The 19,499-nt window shown below is 42.4% G+C and overlaps 1 protein-coding gene across 3 annotated transcripts in view; it reads right to left on the bottom strand.

The window, feature by feature from the left end:
* Positions 1-19,499, bottom strand: part of vps13b (vacuolar protein sorting 13 homolog B) — a 379,425-nt gene that overhangs the window by 289,448 nt on the left and 70,478 nt on the right. For all 3 annotated transcript variants that reach the window (XM_030071613.1, XM_030071615.1, XM_030071614.1), the window contains one exon: positions 6,563-6,747. In XM_030071613.1, the coding sequence (XP_029927473.1) occupies positions 6,563-6,747 (185 nt within the window). The remainder of the gene's footprint in view (positions 1-6,562; positions 6,748-19,499) is intronic.

The raw sequence follows: 19,499 nt of genomic DNA on the forward strand, positions 1-19,499 counted from the left end.
CTAAATCTGGACAATCCCAGTCTCTCTGTGTGTCGTCTGGAAGGTTTACCATGTCACAGATGCAAGGCCATGACCAAGATGCCTAATTTCTGTTTGATCAACGAGACAAAGAGCGGAAACGCACAAAAAGCAGACACAAACACATATCACAGGCAAGTCTGCAAGGAGGAAAAAAGATACACTCAAACATAAAGGCATTCATATGCGCACACAAATACTCATATTTACATACACACATGGTATACATACAGACATGGACACACACACACACACACAGCAGATATAGTGCATACATGCACACTACAGATAAATACTCATACACACACATTTACTCCTAACCATCTTCCGCCTGTCTAAGGCAATATTTACAGCACGAGGACAAGAAACCGCTGGACTGCTCTCCCACCACCAGACTTGTACTATCTGCAGGTTTAAGAGCACTTTGAGAAACATCACTGTGTACTGAGTTATAAATACATCTGTTAAAATTAAAAGACTGTGGCAATACACTTCAAGTCCACCAGGGACACAAGTGAATGAATCAAAATCCAATAAAGCTTTCATCAAAGGGGGAAAAGATGACCACTGAAAGACATGTCGGTGTGCTCACGGGAGACAAGAAATGGGTCATAAAAAGTAAATCTTTATGTATTTGTTAACTAGGATAGATAGATAGACAGATAGATAGATAGATAGATATAAAATTTAAAAATGATGTCAGCAGGGTGCAGCTAATTATCAAGTGTTAAAATGGCTGTGTAGGCTGGTTTCATGTAAATAAAACCTACACTTTTATGCACATTGCTTTGTACTCAGATGTCTGCTTTCACTAGCACCTGTGATTATCAAAACCAAACGTGTTTTTTGTTTTTGTTTTTTTGTTTTTTTTAGTTCAGGGTACAGTCTGTAAAACTTTCTGTTGAATTACTGCTTCATGAAAGCAATGCTGAACCTCAGAAAGCATCCAGTTATTTAGAAAAATGAGAAAGAGGCATTGCCAAACTCGTGTGACATTTCTGCAAACTCCTCAGAAGTGTGACAGAAGGCAAACAGAGAATCTCTGTCCACAATTTGATTGCTAGCTATGTAACCGACTAGCACAGAGGGTGAGCTGAATTTTCACTTAGACCATGCACTGAATAGTCAGGAGACACGAGATGTTTGAACATCCCGAAAAGAGACTGCATATTCCCTGCAGTATAATCAGGCACACACATACTCATATGGCCAGACACACAAACACAATGGCATGCCAACTCTGGCAGTGTGTGGGAGGTCACTGTGGTCAGCATGTCGCTGGATCTGAGGTTAGCAGTGGCTAGAAACAGCAGTAGGCAGGAATTACTGCCTTCTTTCTACTACTATTACTACTGCTACTGCTACTATGGTGGCTACTGCCAACCACCAAAGTATCCTGGAGGAAGAAACACAGACAAAATGCAAGGCAGGGGGACATATGATGATGACAGTAGGAGAGGAGAGAGAGAAATACATGATTGGAGAACAGATGAAGGAAGGTGAGGAAGAAAAGAACAACATACAGAGACAGAAGTGGCATAGATGAGGAAGACAGAGAAAAAAAGAGGAGAGGAAATGTTTGGGTTACAAAGCCCCTGGTGAACCCCCAAGTGCTCCTCTTGGACCAACACAGCTGAAGCCTATCTCTCAAAGATCAGAGGTTTCAAGAGGCCAGGCGAGCTCACACTTGGCCTATTGTCTCTAATCACCCCAACAATCCATGACCTAATGTGCATCCATGAAAGAAACATGAGCTGGCTGCATTTAAGTTTATAATTATTGGTCATAATCACTTTGGTTCATATGAACATTTTAGTTAAATCATCAGGCAGCCTTAGATCTGAGACTGAGTTTGATAATGACGATGATGAAGATGTTGTTTTGTTGTTGTCGGAGATTATGTGGTTGACACTTTTACCTGAGATGGCCTCTTGTTGCACTACTGTTTTTCTATATATTCAGTGAGACTGTGATCTGTGGAATGTATGTGTGTGAAACATGTTGTCCTTTATGTCTTTTTTATACCTGTCTGCAACCAAATTGCCCAAGTTGGGACAAATAAATTATACTTGACTTGACTTGACTTGATATGATTTGTTGTAGAAACGATTAATCATGTGTCTGCTCTATTGTAGTACACACACAAATACTTGTGCTTCAAAGGATTGATTAGGAAAGAAAAAAAAAACAGCAAAAAGAAGACATATTTACAAAGAAATCAACATATCTCACAGACTTGCCCTCTAAGTAAGGCTTGCAACCTTATCATATTGCTTTCATACTCAATACCTCATAGCCCCAGCTTGAACAGGTAGGACTGGGGAAAGATGAGGGGAGAGAAAACAAATAGAGGACATAAAAGGCACCATTAAAATGAAACGATAAGAGATGAAAAGGCAGTATGGAAAGAAATAGCAGAAAAGACAAGAACAGAGCAGGCTATGTTAGGGATAAAATAAGAGTAGTATGCAGGGTAAATGAGGGAATGCAGCAGGGCAGAGCTACACAAAGAGTTATGCAGAGCTGTTGTAACCCTCGCTGGGCAGCTGACATGGCTACAGTCCAGGCAGACACACACACACACACACACACACACACACACACCCCTCACTACAGACCATCTCTCCATTTTCACTAGATAACCAGACACATAAGGTACAACACTGACACTGTTTTCTGCAGAACTCATCAATAAAAAGAACACTAGTGTGAGCTCCTCTGGGGGGAGGAAGCAGAGCCTCTGAATAATGTGTCACCACAGAAAAGTCTGCTCATTTCCAAGTCCGCCAAATACAGCAGAGCTGGAAATCAGTGCAAGGCTGCAGACAGTTGTGTGACAAACCAAACCATCATGCAACAGGCAGTGACTGACAACGTCTCAATCTCAAGGGAAAATGAGATTTTACGGTTTGTTTTCTGATTTGACTCAATCTTCTCCGGGCTTGCACAGCAAACACAGGCAACATCTTTTCCGCCACTGGGTTTTTGTTGTAGCAGCCACTGAGCAGCACAGTAATTCAAGGTCTTACAAGGCCTAACTGCTGTGTTTCAGGCAGCTGCAATGACTTTAAGTCTCTCAATGTTGCTTTTATCCAAACTGACCAACGAAAACAGAGGGAGAAGCCTTCCAGATATGTTTTTTTTTTTTTTTTATTTTGAAAAACATTTAACAGTCTGTCAGTACCTTGAGATTAAAACTGAAGCTTTGTAGAGAGCCCCCCTCCTGCTGAATTGTGGAATTTCCTTTGGAGAGAGAATGAAATCTCGTACCCAAATGGCTCCCCCGCAGAGGACACTGACCATCTGGTGTTATCAGCTAGGCCTCGATATGAAACACCTTCCACTATTGAAAAACCTCTGAACATCAAACGCACAGAGAGGAGAGAGGAATGACTGAAGGAATGAAAAAAAGCACACGTTCAAAGTGAACAGCTTTTGTTTGCCAGGTTGAATGGTTGGCCTCAGTGTGTGTCAGCTCCATCCTGGCAAAGGCCTGATTTTGGTATTGGTTGGTGACACAGGAACCAATGCAGAACTCATTGCTGGATCCAGATCTGAATGCTCTGAATGTTCTCCCAGACCCACAGCTATTACCAGAAACAGTTGCAGCCAGTGAGCCAGTAAGTCACACTAAGGGAAACAACATAGCCACTGCAAAGATGGCAAACACTTTTACTGCACAGAGGGCCAGAAAAGTGGCTCCATGTTAGCAGTTAAACATTTACTCCAATATAGTCCCCACATTTAACATTCAATGGCTTTAAAGACTGTAAAATAAAGAGCACTGACTTTAGTAGGCTTTTCATCAGGAGTTACTACAGTAAGGGCTTGTTGGCTGGCTCCCTGGGTTTTAGTTAAGGGGAGGACCCAGTAGAGTCAGGAGCATGGGAGGAGAGGAGAAGAGAGGAGAGGAGAGGCAATGGGTAGGGTAGGTAAAATGAGGAGAGAAGAAGGAAGTAAAAGAGAGGAGAAGAAGGCAAATGAGAAGAAGATACTGGAGGAGTGGAGGGGTGTGCAGCACTGCTAGAAGTAAGTGGGAAGGCAAGTCGCCAGCTGAAAACAGCAGGCCAGGTCCCATCATGACGTTACTGTGTGGACACAACCACAGTGGCCACAGGAACCAAAACTATTAAGCAAGGTTACATTGGGTGTGCAGGCAGAGGTCCACAACAGAAAACACAGTTCACAGCATTTCAGTCTCCTTCCCTCTCCTTCTACTCTCTTCTTGCCTCTTCTTTTTCCGGTTCTCTTCCACACTTAAGTTGTCACACCATAGATTGATAGGGACTGGGACAGCTAACATCTTCCTAAAGGCTTATAAGTGTCACCGCAATTTCAAAAGCAGATACAGCACTAGACACTCTTGGTTATATCTTAGGAACGTTTGCTGAGTTTTTTCCCCGCTAAACATATACTTACACAACACATCACCTCTTCCCCTTCACTCTCTAGCCTTCTAAACCCCAACTCTTTCCCCCACTGCTCTTTTTCTAACCTGCCAGCACAGGGACCAGATGTGCAAATGTTTCTCCATGTTGCTATTCAAGCCCCGTTCCAAGAGCAGAAAGGCAGAGCGAGGGGAGAGGAATATTTGACTTCACTCGACGGGAGACCAGTTTCATAAATTTTGGCGGCTACACAACAGTGAAAAAGGTAGCTGGGCTGGCTTGGCTAGGGGAGAATGTTGACGGCATACCCAACAACATGATCCTAATGAGTTGGAAAATCCCTGGCCCTCCAGAGGACTGTCCAGATGCTACCGTCATGAGAAACGCTACTGTTTTATTCAATTCAGCCTCCCCTCCCCTTCTTTAACAAGGGACAAAATTTATTATTTGACCATTAAGGCATCCTAGGTGACATGAAGCGTAAAACAGTTTTAAAGTTAATTTACCCTCAGCTACAGGTCCATGGCAAGTGTGTGATTGTGTGCATGTTAAAGTCCACATGTGCATATATGGGGACCCAACGTTCTGGATATCAGCCCTCGCCCCTGGTATGGGTTCTGCAGCCAATTCGCCCCCACTAGCTCACTGGCTGCTATCAGGTTGACTTGTTTTGTGTGAACACCACTCTGGCACATGACATGCTGAGCCATGAGAAATAACTGTAAAACTCCTCATAACAGAGTCAATTCACTTTAAGCTCTAGCCAGTTCCATATATCTCCCTTGACAGTTTACTGGTACTGAGGAACATGCTTTATTTTATAGAGAACTAAACAAACAAAGGACATTAAATGTACTTTATACAAAAAAAAAGAAGTTTTAATAAAACAACCATGATGTCTGCAATAACATCTAATAGAAGAGTCTAAGAGAGAACAGATGAGCTATGTGATTCAGCTTGTTGCTTGAGAAAAACCTGTTTGAAACGTTGCACAGAATGACGGTCTTAAGAATGCCTTAAATCTCAAGCAATTCAGAGCGAATTTCAGCGTAGTAATTTTTCTGTGATTGTGAACACCCAGAAAGAGCCTAATGCCATGTAGAGTAATTATGAACAAATGCACACACAAGGAAACAAGCCAAGTGCCATGTTTAACATACTACACTATGATACCCCTGATCTCCTTCTCTTCCCACAACTTGTCACTCGTCTGTCGACAGGAAATCCAATACACAACCAAACAGCAGGGTGTCAGTGGGAACAGAGAGAGGTCAGGGGTCGGACTCCACACCGACACACACACACACACACACACACACCACACACACACACACACACACACACACACACACACACACACACACACACACACACACACACACACACACACACACACCATTGTACCTCACACACAGCTCAAACCACACTTGCATTATGACTTCCAAAGTGGGCTTGAGCGCTGAAGGATGGTTTATAACAAAGTGGGTAGTAATTACTGAGTATCAAATTACAATAAAACTTTAGTTGTTTCCCGTTAAAAGCGTCACAAATTACTATTTCAGTTTGACAAATATATCAAATTGATGTTGCTTTAAGCAGATTTTAATTTTTTTTTTTTTTCATACTTGTCTGTTTTCTTATAGTTGTCTCTAATTTTCAGGTGATACAGGCCTGCTATGAGTTAGCAAAGCAATAAGTAAAGTGATGACAAAGTACTTCTGAAATTAGAAATAAGTAACAGCAAGAAATAAACTCAACTATATTTGAGTAATGATATAAACACTGATTGGTTCATAGGCCAATTACTTTGCTCTTCCTATTTTCTGCGTCTCATTTAAAGAGAAAGAAAAAAGGGATTTTGGGGGTGATGGCAGCCTAGGGGTTAGAGAAGTGGGTTTGTGACCTGAAAACCTTAGAAGACATCAGTGAGGATAATGAATGAGTAATGCTCTCCCTTCCATCAGGAACAAGTATCAAGATGTGATTAAGTTAGGCACTTAACCCCTGACTGCACCAGTGGAGCTGCTCAGTTGCAAACAGTGAAAGACATTGTACTGGACATTTATTGAGTTAGCGCATAGCTGGGAAGAAGCATGGTCAGCCAGGTTTTCCTAGATAAATCTATAAGGGGATCTGTTGTACAGTGTGTTGTTTACCTGAAGCTCTGTAGACTTCATTGAGCAGGCCCTCACTGAGTGTCGGTGGAGCTCCATTCACCACACTGTGGGTCCAGCTCTGGCAGATCGCCTGAAGCAGCAGTGTCTGGGCCCGCGTGGCCTGCACCGTGAAGTGGGGAAGCTCAAAGATACACTCAAAGGTGGGCACCAAAGACCTCTTGGTCCTGCCAGAGAAAGGAAAGGAAGAAGAGAAGGAGAAAAACAGGGTTAGCTCATGAATAGTATAAGTCAGAATACCCAGATGGGTAAAAAAGAGAAAGACAAGGATAAATCAGGAGTAATAAATGGAAGAATTGCATCCACACACACACACACACACACACACACACACACACACACACATGCAGAGACAGCACTGAATGAAATGGACACCGGTGGAAACAAATGGTTCAGAACTTCCACGAATCCATCATTATCACAGCACAATATAAAACAGCTCATTGATAGCACAGGGGGCCAAATAGGTAGAACTACATTCCAACAGCGAACTGAAGAAGTACCAAGTGCAGGCCAAGCTTTCCTTAGTTACTTGGCAGGTTGTTGTAGTTTGCTTCTCTGCTGCCGACCCCTCTCTCGCCTCAGTCAAAACTGTGATGATGATTTATGTGAAGAGATGTACAGCCCAGAAATCTGACCCTGAAAAGAATCTCTACGCATTTAACATTTCATCTGTCTCCAAGTGTGTGTATGTCTCTGTGCATGTGTGCAGGGAGAGAGAGTCTGTATGTGTGCATGCGTTTTATGTGTATGATGGGCTGATGAGTTGAGCACTTGGGGGATGAGGTAACAGCACAGTCGGACAGAGTCCTCCAGGCCCCTGTCCATCAGAGCCTCAGTGGACCATGCTCTCATTTATCATCTGACAAACACAGAGACACACACACACACACACACACACACACACACACACACAAACAGTCTCACTCACACACATACAGACTTTGAATGTCTTCTATAGCTCATTCTTTCTTGTGTTCGCTTCACTTCCCCCCTTCCCTCTCCAATCACTCACACATATAGCAAAACACACTCTCCCTGTAAGAAACGCATTCTTTTGCTTTCTGGACCTCTACCTTGCCTCACCAACTCAGCTGCACACACACACATACACACATCAAATCCCAAAATAAGGTCTTGAAGTGTGGTGATATCCAGGTTGTGAAATCATGGCTTGACAGTTCAGAAGATCCCATCCATGACATCAGCCACAACAGGAGGAGGGATTCCCCAACACACACACACACACACACACACACACACACACACACACACACACACACACACACACACAGAGTCAGGCCAACTAACTGAAGCATGTAAATATTCACGCACACAAATACCAGGGCTAGAACCTGAACCTAAGCCCAGAGAGTGATGGAGTACTTGTCCTCCTCATGACTACTGATGTCCATCCTTTGCTTCTTCTCCACTTTCTCCTTTCTTCTCCCTCCCTCTGTGTCCCCAGGAACTTCTGTTCCCTGGAAAAACACCCAGGGAGCCTGAACTAAACATTGCAAAACAAGCCTCTTTGGTTCCACTCTTCTGTTTCCCTCTCTTCTGTTCTGAGAGATTCTTGGGCCGGGATTTTGAGGACTGGCAGTGCCCCCTGCCTAGATACACATCTACTTTGTGTGTATGTGTGTGTGTTACTGCTTGAACGCATATCGTAATGGAAGCACAGAGGCGCTGTCTTTTGAGCGGTGCTCTCGGTGAAAATAGAACCATGACTAATTCCTGCGATGGCTGCGGCGCGTCAGGAACGAGCATCATAGTTCATTTAATCACACATCCATTCTGGTCTGGTCCCAGTTCAGAGTGTGGGATATGTCACGGGGTCTCTCCCTCCACTCAGCAGCTCTGCAATCGTTTAACTCCCCTGCTTCCCTCCCTCTCCCTCTCTGTGTCTCTTTATCTTTCCCTTTCTTCTGCTCCTGGGTGGTTCGGCAGGGTGACATGAGCTGTTAGCTGCACACAGGCAGGCCGAGAGCGCTTAACCGCCTGCTGTCTCAAGGGGAAGTACTACGAGGAAAAGAGCGTGAGGCAGAGAGAGAAAGAAAGGGAGGATAAGTGGATAAAAGAGAGGTAAGAGTAGAGAGAAAAACACATTGAGAGATGGAGAGAGGGAAACTCCAAAACCTGACAGGGTCAATGAGTTTACCTTGACAGCGCACCATATACATTTTACATTCCCTGGCAACATGTGGTGCATTTGGCACCATCACCAACCATGGCATGTCATGCTTCTCTACGATTAAAAATCACTACTGCTGCATGCAATACAGCAAGGCATCAATCAAACCCATTCTTATGTGTTTGTGTCTGCAAATGTGTATAATGCCTGTGTGTGTGTGTCTACACATAGCTAACTATGACTGCTGAACAAAAGAAACAAGTGAAGGGGACCCAGCAACAACAGTGTCCCCACATGCAGAGCAAATGTGCCTGTAAAGCCACTTCAATGAGAGGACTGGCAAGGGATGAAAGTTTGTTGGCTTATTCGAGTGTTTATGGCATTTCAGGAGAGCTGTCATGTGCATGTGGTCGTCTAAAACTTTAATTATGCACCTGTTTTTATTATATTATGCCCAATTCATTGCGAACAACAACTTGGAGCTTGGCGCTAAATGAGAAGCAGAAACTCTCATTAGGGTGTTTGGGGAATGCTGGATGTGAGGACAGCCAGGCACTCATCGGATTTCATTAAGTAGCTGGCACAGTGAGTGTTTCTTACTGCAACATGGTAAACAGCTTTCTGGCAGGCAGATCTTTCACTCTCTCCAAGGGTCTTGAAAGGAATAAAAGAGTCCAAAAAGATAGTTTCCCTCTTTAATCACAAGGTAAATATAGTAGTAATAATAGCTTCACCATCAATGGCATTAACAAATGGCTGCATTGTAAATATAATGTACTGGTAGTGAGATGGTTATTGCATATGAAACTTAAGACAACAAAGGACAAAAGCATTACTACGTAATACACATATGTCTGTAACAAATAAAGGGCCATTCCAATTGAATTTTGAATATTTTAACCCATTTCCTACACTACACACATGCTTTACATTACCAAACATTTTCCAAGCACACCATCCTAGTTTTGACGTTTAAATGCATTTTCCTACCTCCCAGGTAGCTATCTGTTTCTATTTATTTTGTTACAGTAAAAAAAAAAAATAATAAAAAAATAAACTTTGATAGAGGTGAAATTTGCTTTAGATAGGTAATCCATTACAGTGTCCTGACTTAATTTATGTTCGTCAGTTACTTTATTGTCCTGCGTGTTGACCTGAAAAGCCTGCAGACCTACTGGTATGTTCATGTGCTGCTGGGAACCTCCAACCTCTGTGATTTACAAGTCAGAAACATGACTTTCCTGTTTAGGAGCTAAACTAACATTTAAAAAAAAAAAAAAAAAAAAAAGTAGCTAAATGCACATGCTTTGATTTCCTTACCTAACATTACACAAATGCAGACTCCTCAATTCAGTATTTGCAATGATATAATTACTTTGGAAAAACAAATTTAGGCAGGATGATGGATTACAAGTCTTAACTCTCTGCAGGTTGATCATACAATGAATGCAAACAAATGACTGTCTAGAAGGTAGGAAAAGCCTGTTCAAAAAATAAATTAATGAATAAATAAAAGAGTATGGTATGTTCAAAAAATGTTTGGTTATAATGTAACGTTTGTATGTAGTGTAATAAATGGAATAAAAGATTGAAAAAACTGGAATGATCTTTTAGCTTTCACAGTGCACAATCCAAATTAGAAATTGAGTCTCTCGCCTTGGGATCAGAACTCATTAAAACATACTGCTACTCTTATTATGTGGGGACCCACCAGAAGTAGGCCCATAATCCATTTTGAGTCCTGACTCATAATATAAGAAACAAGTCCTTGGCTTAAACTTCACCACCCCTTTCAAGAGGCTGTCTCTGACCTCACAGTAGTCCTTTAAGTCAATAACGTTTTTATTAAAACACAGGGGCCACAAGGAATAAGTTAGAAGGAAATCAAAATTAGTCAGGAGCTATGAAAAATTAGGTGTTTCAATTTCAACCAGTTAAATATGCTTTCCTCTGGTGTATTTCAACAACATTAGACCTCATTTCCCGACCTGTCCCCTGTTGGTGCCGTGACTGACTGACAGAGAGTTAGATCAGGGCCAGGACAGGCCAGTTGGCTTACTGGCTGGCTGACTGACTGGCACATAGTCTTTCTGTCCAGTGTCCCTGTAAGAATCAGGCAATACAGAACAGGATGTTGTACAGAGGGTGTGAGTCAGAGTCATGAATGTTATACCAGCTGTGGCACTCTTTGCCCGGCCTGCTTCCCCTGTGTGCCTGCTCAAATCTGGACATAAAGCAGAGACACTAAATTATTTTTAGTCATTAAAAATAAATCCTGGTCTCAAGGTGAGTAAGAGTACACAGAGGGCCTTCACAAGATGTTTCTGTTTATAATTACCCTTTACCCGTGTAGCTTTAAACACGTTTCAGACGCATCTATCAAAAAGTATAGGTACACAGATACATTGAATTGAATGAGTAAGCAGACAGTACACTAGTGGGAGCTCTGTTTGTACAGCCTCTAGTAGCCCTAGATATTTGTACCAAACTATACCCTTTTCACATCATATTAGTGAGATCCATTTGGGCCACTGGTTCTCAGGATAATCAGCTTCCTGGTCTGGCCTGCCTGTGGTCACGACTATATTTAGACAAATACAGCTGGGGATCTAGCTAGCAGGCTGTGGGTGCTGGTTTAGAGAGGCCACACACACACACACACACACACACACACACACACACATAAAAACACAAGACTGCACATACGAATAGGAACATGCAAATACACAAATGCATATACCTGCTCAGGCACAAATTGAAGCAGAAACTACTGAGGGACCTGCAGTTCCAACAACCTGTAACCTTGGAGTGGTTATAAAACTAACTGAAGTTACTGTGCAAGCTAGTGTGTGTGCGTGTGTGTGTGTGTGTGTTTGTGTGTGTGTGTGTATGTGTGCGTGTATGTGTGTGCATGTTTGTATAAGCAAAGCCCTCTGAACATTTACAATAGTGAAAGGATGCAGTGAAGAGAAAACTTAAAAAGAGAGGAGAAAACAAGACAGAGAAAATAAAAAAGAGAAATGAAACGATCATCTACAGAAAAAAAGAACAAGATAACTACATAGACAAACAGAACAAGAATGAGGAAAAAACAAGAGAGCGACAAGGAGAGAAGGAGAAAGACCACAAATTTCAAGGCTGTATGTTACTCTGCTGAGTAAAATAATACCTAACAGAGCGGCTGAACAAGAGTCTCATTAAAAAAAAAAAAAAAAAAAAAAAAAAAAAAGACATTTGGAAAACTTCCAGTTCAAACTTGGGAACAGCAGAACTGGCAGGTCACTGCTTTGTACTTCTGCAGACAAAAATAAATGTGGCCTAATTAAAAAGAAAGGTTGGATGGGGTGTGCGTGCATGTGTGTACAACTGTGTGACTGTGTACGTAGATGTTCTGCTATGTGCTGTGTCTGGGCATGTGTGTGTGTGTGTGTGGGTGATTTGGCATCGCAGCAGATGGTGTGAGAGAGGACACTATATGAGAAGAGTGTACTGAAAACAACAATTCCTGAGTTGTGCAGTCTCATGTGGCCCAAAGAACAGCAGCTCATTCTTTTAAAATCATCACCTTGCCATGATTGAAAGAATATCACCAAGAGCAGCTGGCCCTAATGGTTTACACAGCGTCCCAGATCACAACCTTGGAACCTGCAAGCGGTTTCCAGAAGGTTCATTTTTGTTATTACTCATATCCTGTACAGTACCAAAAATCAATTCCTTCACTCTTTCCAAAATACAGTGACACACAGTGAGGCACAGCCATGGGCTCCAGGAGGTGGACGGGAGATGTACAACAAGGTGTTTGGCCCATCATTGGATCACGGGGAGAGGGGGAGAAACACACTCACAAAAACCCACAAACACACACACTGAGCCCTGACACAGGTGGATTTTGTCTGTAATGGGAGCTGGATGGGAAATTTCACATGCACTGGAACATTTTCCACCAGTTAACTGCAAAAAAGGTAATGGAAATCAAACAGATAATGGAGGCCTGATTCAACACACTACAAACAACTTAAAAAAGAAAACAAAAAAAAAAAAACAAAGCTCAGCAAGTTACTCAAATCAATTTTGACTACCTCCACAATGTGCTACTTTCTCTTTACTTTAACTTATCTGCGTCTATTTACAAAGTTCACACCAACACCAGTGTAATCCGTTATCCCCTGACATATTTGTCTGATAGATACAACAGATAGCCACCGTCCTGGGACCAATGATAAGTTATCTGGAAGTTTCTACAAATCATTCACTGTCACACTCTCAACACCTTAATTAACCAATACAAACATCACCTAAGTCAAACAGTCAATGAAATCCTCTACCGCTATTCTTTTCCAATTTCTAGAGCTTCTTTGGAGGGAACGGGGCTAAAACTGGAGGGAAGGGAAGATTGGTAGTTCATAGATTCAGTTTTTTTTTTTCTCTCGCTAGTGCAGATTGATTTGAGGGATTGCAAAAATCCCCATCTCCCCAAGCCAAGGTTGCTGACCCCTCTCCAAATAACCACAGTGAGTTATGGGCTGCTCTCAAGTCCCCTCTTTTATCTCACTGCAAAAGACCCACTACGGTGTCTCAATAAAAACATTCAAAAACAGCTTTAAAAATGACTTAAAGAAATGCATGTGATAAATCATTGAAACCACTCTGTGCTGAACAATTACACCTAACTGGCTAACTTGGGAGGTGGCAGCAAACTTGGATGGAAAACTGAGACAGATGGCTGGCATTGAAATATTATCAATTACTGCTTTGAAAATTACAGTAAAAAAAAAATCAACTTCAGCTTGCAAAGTGAAAAGGAAATTCTTATTCTACCCTCTCCTCCCTTTAACTACTTCTTTCTATGCAATTTTTGTTGCTTTCCTTTGAAGCCAACTGTTTCATTTGCATGTTGTATGGCATTGGCTCTGCAAGGATCGTAACTTGGGCTGCAGCTGAGCCACTGATAAAAAACTGTTTTCAGTGGCATCCATATTATCTCGACAATCCTCACAACCACTAGGAAATAACTTTGTTGCCAAGACAGCACCGTGCTGGAGGTCACCAGCTGCAGCAGTTCTTGATTTTTTTTTAATACATTTTGGTTAGGTTACACTAGATTACCCCCATCTCTGAAACGCTTGAGTGTGGACACTTAAGCGTGCAAAAGAGCTTGCACTCCCTGCACATATACCATTGTATTGGACTGGATACCCAAGTCAATTGTATTACTTCAAACATCCTTGAATATGTAAAATTTTTAGTAGCAAGCCAGGGACACCATATATCCTATTTTATTTTTATTTACTGTATCACATTTATTGCCATTTAAACACTACACCCTGTGTTTTGCTGTCTTTATGTGCAGTCTTGACTGTGATTCTGCTGGTGCTGCCATGTAATTTCCCTGCGGCGATAATTTCCATTTCGTCTCATCTCAAAAGTGTAGGTTGTAAGGCAGCTAAAATGTTGGGTATCTCACAGTGGCAATGTAATGGAGAGCATATGGTTGGAAACAATGCCTCTTAGTTCTGCAAAAGGTCAGGAATATAGAGTGCATTGTACAACATAGTGAAACTTTGTGTCTCTGGCCTGGATTTGGGATATAAATTAGGGTTTAAGTTGAGGATGATGATTGGCACAGGCTCTATCTGTGGCCAGACCTCAGAGTTGTATGGTTCCCAATGGTCAAAGGTGTGCCATGTGTGTATTTTTCAATCAACAGTCCTGAAAAGCCTAAAGAAAAAACACTCCATACATACACACAAACACACAGACACACACATACACAGAGAGAGAGAGAGTGAGAGAGAGAGAGAGAGAGAGAGAGAGCGAGCGAGCGAGCGAGCGAGCGAGCGAGAGAGAGAGAGAGAGAGAGAGAGAGAGAGTCCTCCCCCTCCTCCCATCTGGAGGACCCCCGACAAAAACATAACATAACACATATGCACACACACAGAGACACACATACACAAATGCATACACATTCACTGAGATCCTTTCTCAGGAGAGGGCTTCATTACACAGGGATTACTAAAAGAAATGTTTTAATCAAGTTGTGCAGACAGCTGCAGACCGCAAGGCGAGAAAATGGCAATGACGTGGTTCATCAGGCGTTAAAGGAAAACACATCAAGGGGCCTGTGCATGTGTGTGTTTGTGTGTGTGTGTGTGTGTGTGTGTGCGCGCGCATATGACCGTGTGTGTGTGTGTGTGTGTGTATGAGCATGAAGCTTCCTTTCTCTGTCCAACATGTCCAGCTGTGGAGGACATGCGGTTCCTTATAAGGACACAAAAAGAAACGAGACCTCTGTCCAGAGACTATGAACCTAAATTCCCATAAACTCTACTTTTTTGATTTTACTGGAGACTTTTCTCTGCTTGGTTGTCAAAACAACATTTACGGCAATCTGACAAGGCAGTGCCTGTTGTTTATTTTACTTCATATCCATGGTCCTCTGAAGGCGGTTGACCTTTAACCAGGTTGTCACTTGCATTAAGAATTTCATCTCAACTAATCAGGTTTAAAATAAAGTTGTTTTTTCCTAGTTGGCCTGGTAAAATAAAGGTTAAATACATTTAAATAAAAAGTGTGGTGATACAACAGTTACCCCAATTACTGAGCATAAATTCTTCCTTAACCAGTAAAGATTGGGTGGCTTTGTTTTTGGAAAATAGTGGAGGGGTGCTAGGGGAATGGTGGGGTGGAGGGGACAGTGGAATGCACACCACAGTAGATGATAATCCACATAGAGCTGATAATCCATCTACCCTTCCCTATTTCCCACTGTTTCCCTCCCTAAAGCTTCATTTCCACAGATGACTAATACTGCCCTTTGGTCAATCAAAAACATGTATAGCTGCTCATGAAGTTGCTATCTTGTCTGCGTCTTAAATTTCGAAATAAATCTCGTAGGATAAAGAAACCTTATTATATATTCTTGAATTACTAGAATACTGTCTCTTGGAAACACTACAGACTACATAATGTATTCATGCACTTTGGGGCAGACTTAATAACTATGTTGATTTTAGCTACCAAATGACACTTGTAATCATGAGGGCAAGCACATAGCTCCGACAGGAGAATGACTAAGGTTTCTGTAGCGCGGCCTGAATGAATGCTGAAAGAAAGGCATGGAAGCCTCCATCAGCACAGAAATGTCAATCAATGAGAGGGCAAGCTTCTCATTCACTGACGCCATTTCCTCCTCATGGGGCTCCTCAATACATCCATTGATCTCCGTCAGCCATAAAACCAAATAAAACTGTCTGACACCAGATGTAGATGAGAAAAAAACCCTTACCACAAAGTTGGCCAAAGTCCTTTATAGACTGTGCCACACGAAATATGATGTTGTACCTTGCAGCTCACAACCCTTTGCACTCCTGTGCTCCAGAGTGTAAAGTGGAACAATATTACATCATATGCCATTCCAGCCTTTTAATACACACCTGTTAATACAAATGGCCTACTTGTTGCAATATGTGCCCCTACATCGCTTCAGTTTCATGATGAGACAATTCTCTTTTCTTTCTAAGAACATACCCGCCTCTATCCAAGAGGCAGGCAGAGTCTAGTTCATGTGTCGCCTTGCTTGACTAAATGAATTCTCCGCTGCTCCTCTGGCCCCCAAACCACAAGTCAATGCTGAGCATGACCACAGCAACCACAAGTTGATTTAGAGTCATTGAATTATCCCTCACCATAATAGCTTTCAGTAACTTTAACCCCGCCTAAACAAAACTCTCAGTTAAGCCGATGATGAGTAATACAAGTGATTACTATATTATGGAATCAAATGCAATCTAAGTTTGGTTAAGGGGCAGCACTGTTGATGCAGTAGCTGACGGTGACCTCATTCACATGACTCTTCTCATATGTCACATAGATGTATGCTCAAGGCAAGACAGACATTTCCATCCACCAGACATTTCCATCCAAATCTCACCAATCCCAATTCAAATTTTACCTTTGAAATTGATTTTAAGGGTGGAACTTGTCACTGATATTACATGGCAAAGTGGCAATGAGAACAGACAACCTGAGGTGCCACAGTCGACATCCTTTCTGACTGGTGAGTGCTATTAATTTCCTAACCAACAGTTGCTATATCTTGGATTGCTATGGGCTTGCTACTGAAGGACGCAGGGAGCATTTGTCCTTCTGTTCTTGGTTATGCTTAGAGACATAGACCAGGAGCAGCTATCTAAGACTAAACTATGAACAGGAGTAATGAGGCATTACAATCACGCCAGAACCCACGTGCCTCAGTGCCTCAAGCAATTTTCATAAATCACAACATGAACTAATCTAGGGTCTAGACTACTAGTACAGACCAGGTAATGGATTTCTCCACTTCACATAGAAAATCATTTAGGTTGTGCGAAAAACTGAACTAACCATTCTCAGTGAAAAAGTATGAGACTAATAATCAGATACCAAGGGAAAGCCAACATTCTTTTCTATTCAGAAAAATCCCTAGACTAGTCACCCTTTTGTGGCTACATAACATGCACCTGTAATGTAACATACCTTAAGAAATTAGCCCCTCAGCAATAGCTGAGCGAGGAATTGGGACTGCTACAAATGCCACATAAAAGCTGGTGTGGGGTTGAATTATGGCCTGCAATGCGACGAGCCAAACTAACTGCTGCTGGTTTGCTGGTTGGTTGGTGGGCCCAGGCCTTGGCCTGCCCCCATATGCTGCTGCTGTCAGGTGGCCTTGCATGAGGAACATTAAGTGTGTGTGTGTGTGTGTGTGTGTACGAGGTTAGGTTTTAGAGAGATCAGTGCAGGTGGCACTTCTAGCCCCCCTTCCTTCTGCCACCTCCCTTCCTCCCCCTCTCTTTTGCAGGCACCGATTTTATCTGGGATAACAGGTTTAACAGGCAGGCCAATTGAGACTCTGTGCAGAGTCCCTGTGAAGTTGGCGGCCCCATACGCTGCCTTTCATTAGGGATAAGTACAGCCTGATGCCTCTCAGCTGCACTCTAATTCACTGGGAGTGAAAGTTCATTTCACAGGATTTTGGCTTTTTGCTAACCCAACGCCTGCTTGGGTTAGTTAATGGTAGCCTATAGCAAGAGGCGAGACCAAGAGGTACTGTGCGTGCACAATTTACTCCCTCACATCGCTCAAGTCTAGACAACTTTGAAGACTTTTACAAGTCCTATTCTAGTATGTAGGTGTGGGCCCTCAAAGAATATTAAATGTGCTCACTCTTAGTTTCAGCCTCTCTATGATAAATCTTCTTACAGAACATTCACAGTGCAGAAAATGTATTTACCTGCTCTGCTATAACCTAGGTTTGCACTTCAATTTACAACAGCCAGTGATCTAGCTGAGCCCATTCATCAACTGACAGTGACCAAGTGGGAGTCATTTTTCTGTTAAACAACAGCTAATATTCACTTTAAGTTACACATTAGCTGTGGTGATGGGGGGGGGGTGTTAATTATTATTATTATTGTTTTAAAAATATAAATTACTTATCAAACACACCTGTGATAACATAGATTGAAAAATAAGCCAGAGTGATACCTCTTCTCTGAATAGACAAGCTAAGCCAGTGTGCTGCTGTTAGCCAGTGAAAATAGAGCAGAGTGGCAACTCTTCGCTTTGTTACACAATCTATGTCAGTGCGCTGCTGTAGTCTGGAAATCTTCTTTGCCTTTGCCAGACATACGTTCATATTCCACTCAGAAACAGCTTTTCATTCAAATTATGTCAAATCCCGCCATATTCCACGTAGCGGTGCAACTTGGTCTATATACCGTCTTTGGTATCACTGTTTCTGGTGCATAAAAAAAAAAAAAAAAAAAACTATTTAAAATAAATAAATAGTTTAGCCTGGCCATGGGGGGGGGGCAAGAAAAGCCTGGCGGCCTGCCAGGCCTATAAAGCACTGGGGAAAACCCTGAGGTTATTTCCACAAAGAATAGTACAACATTGGTAAGCTTACAGCAACACCAAAATTGGGACCGGGCACCCTTGCTGAGGTAATGTTGGTAATGGAGATTGAAGCAGCAACCCTGACACATCTAGACTGCTACCTAACTACCCCGGCAGCCAATAGCATACTTTGGATTGACTGCACATCAGGAAGCTGGTACAGAAGGCAGCTGTTGTAGTGTTTTTAATATATTTTTTTCAACAACTAGCTTATACTGTAGGATGTCTTCTTTCTTAAAAAAAAAAATAATAAATGCAATGAGAAATCACAACATCAGAGTCAACTGCTTTGCAAACAATTATCCATTCTTAAATTTTTATTTGGCTTAAGAGCTGAGGAAAGGAAGACATTTCCATCTAATTAGTTACATCCAAGGTCTTGCACACATCACCAAACACTCAGCGGGAGCCAAGGCTGGCAGGGAGAGAATGTCAAGGCACTGTATTTTCTCTTATGAAATCCCCGTGTTGCCCACAGTGAGAAGCCAGGGCCTATGTGGTGAGACTGAGGGGAATATGAGCCATGGACTGTGAGCCAACTCATCAGGAGAGGTGCCGGGTCTTCATAGACGCCCAGAGCCTCTCCAAATCCCCCCATGATCACCTGGCAGCTATATAGGCCTGCTTTAGTATGAGCCGCCTACACAGAGATATGTGTGTGTGTGTGTGTGTGCGCGCTGCGTGTATGTGTGGGCATGCAAGCAAATTTTTGCCTGTGTACACGTAAGAGTGAGAAAAGGGGAAAAAAAGTGTGTGTGTGTGTGTGTGTGTGTGTGTGTGTGTGTGTCTGTACATATGACATCACAATCTTCGCTACTCCCAGTTGCCGTTCTCTTCTGTCAGTCATCATTC

The sequence above is a fragment of the Myripristis murdjan genome, chromosome 16 (assembly GCF_902150065.1).
Source record: "Myripristis murdjan chromosome 16, fMyrMur1.1, whole genome shotgun sequence".
Classification (NCBI taxonomy): domain Eukaryota; kingdom Metazoa; phylum Chordata; class Actinopteri; order Holocentriformes; family Holocentridae; genus Myripristis; species Myripristis murdjan.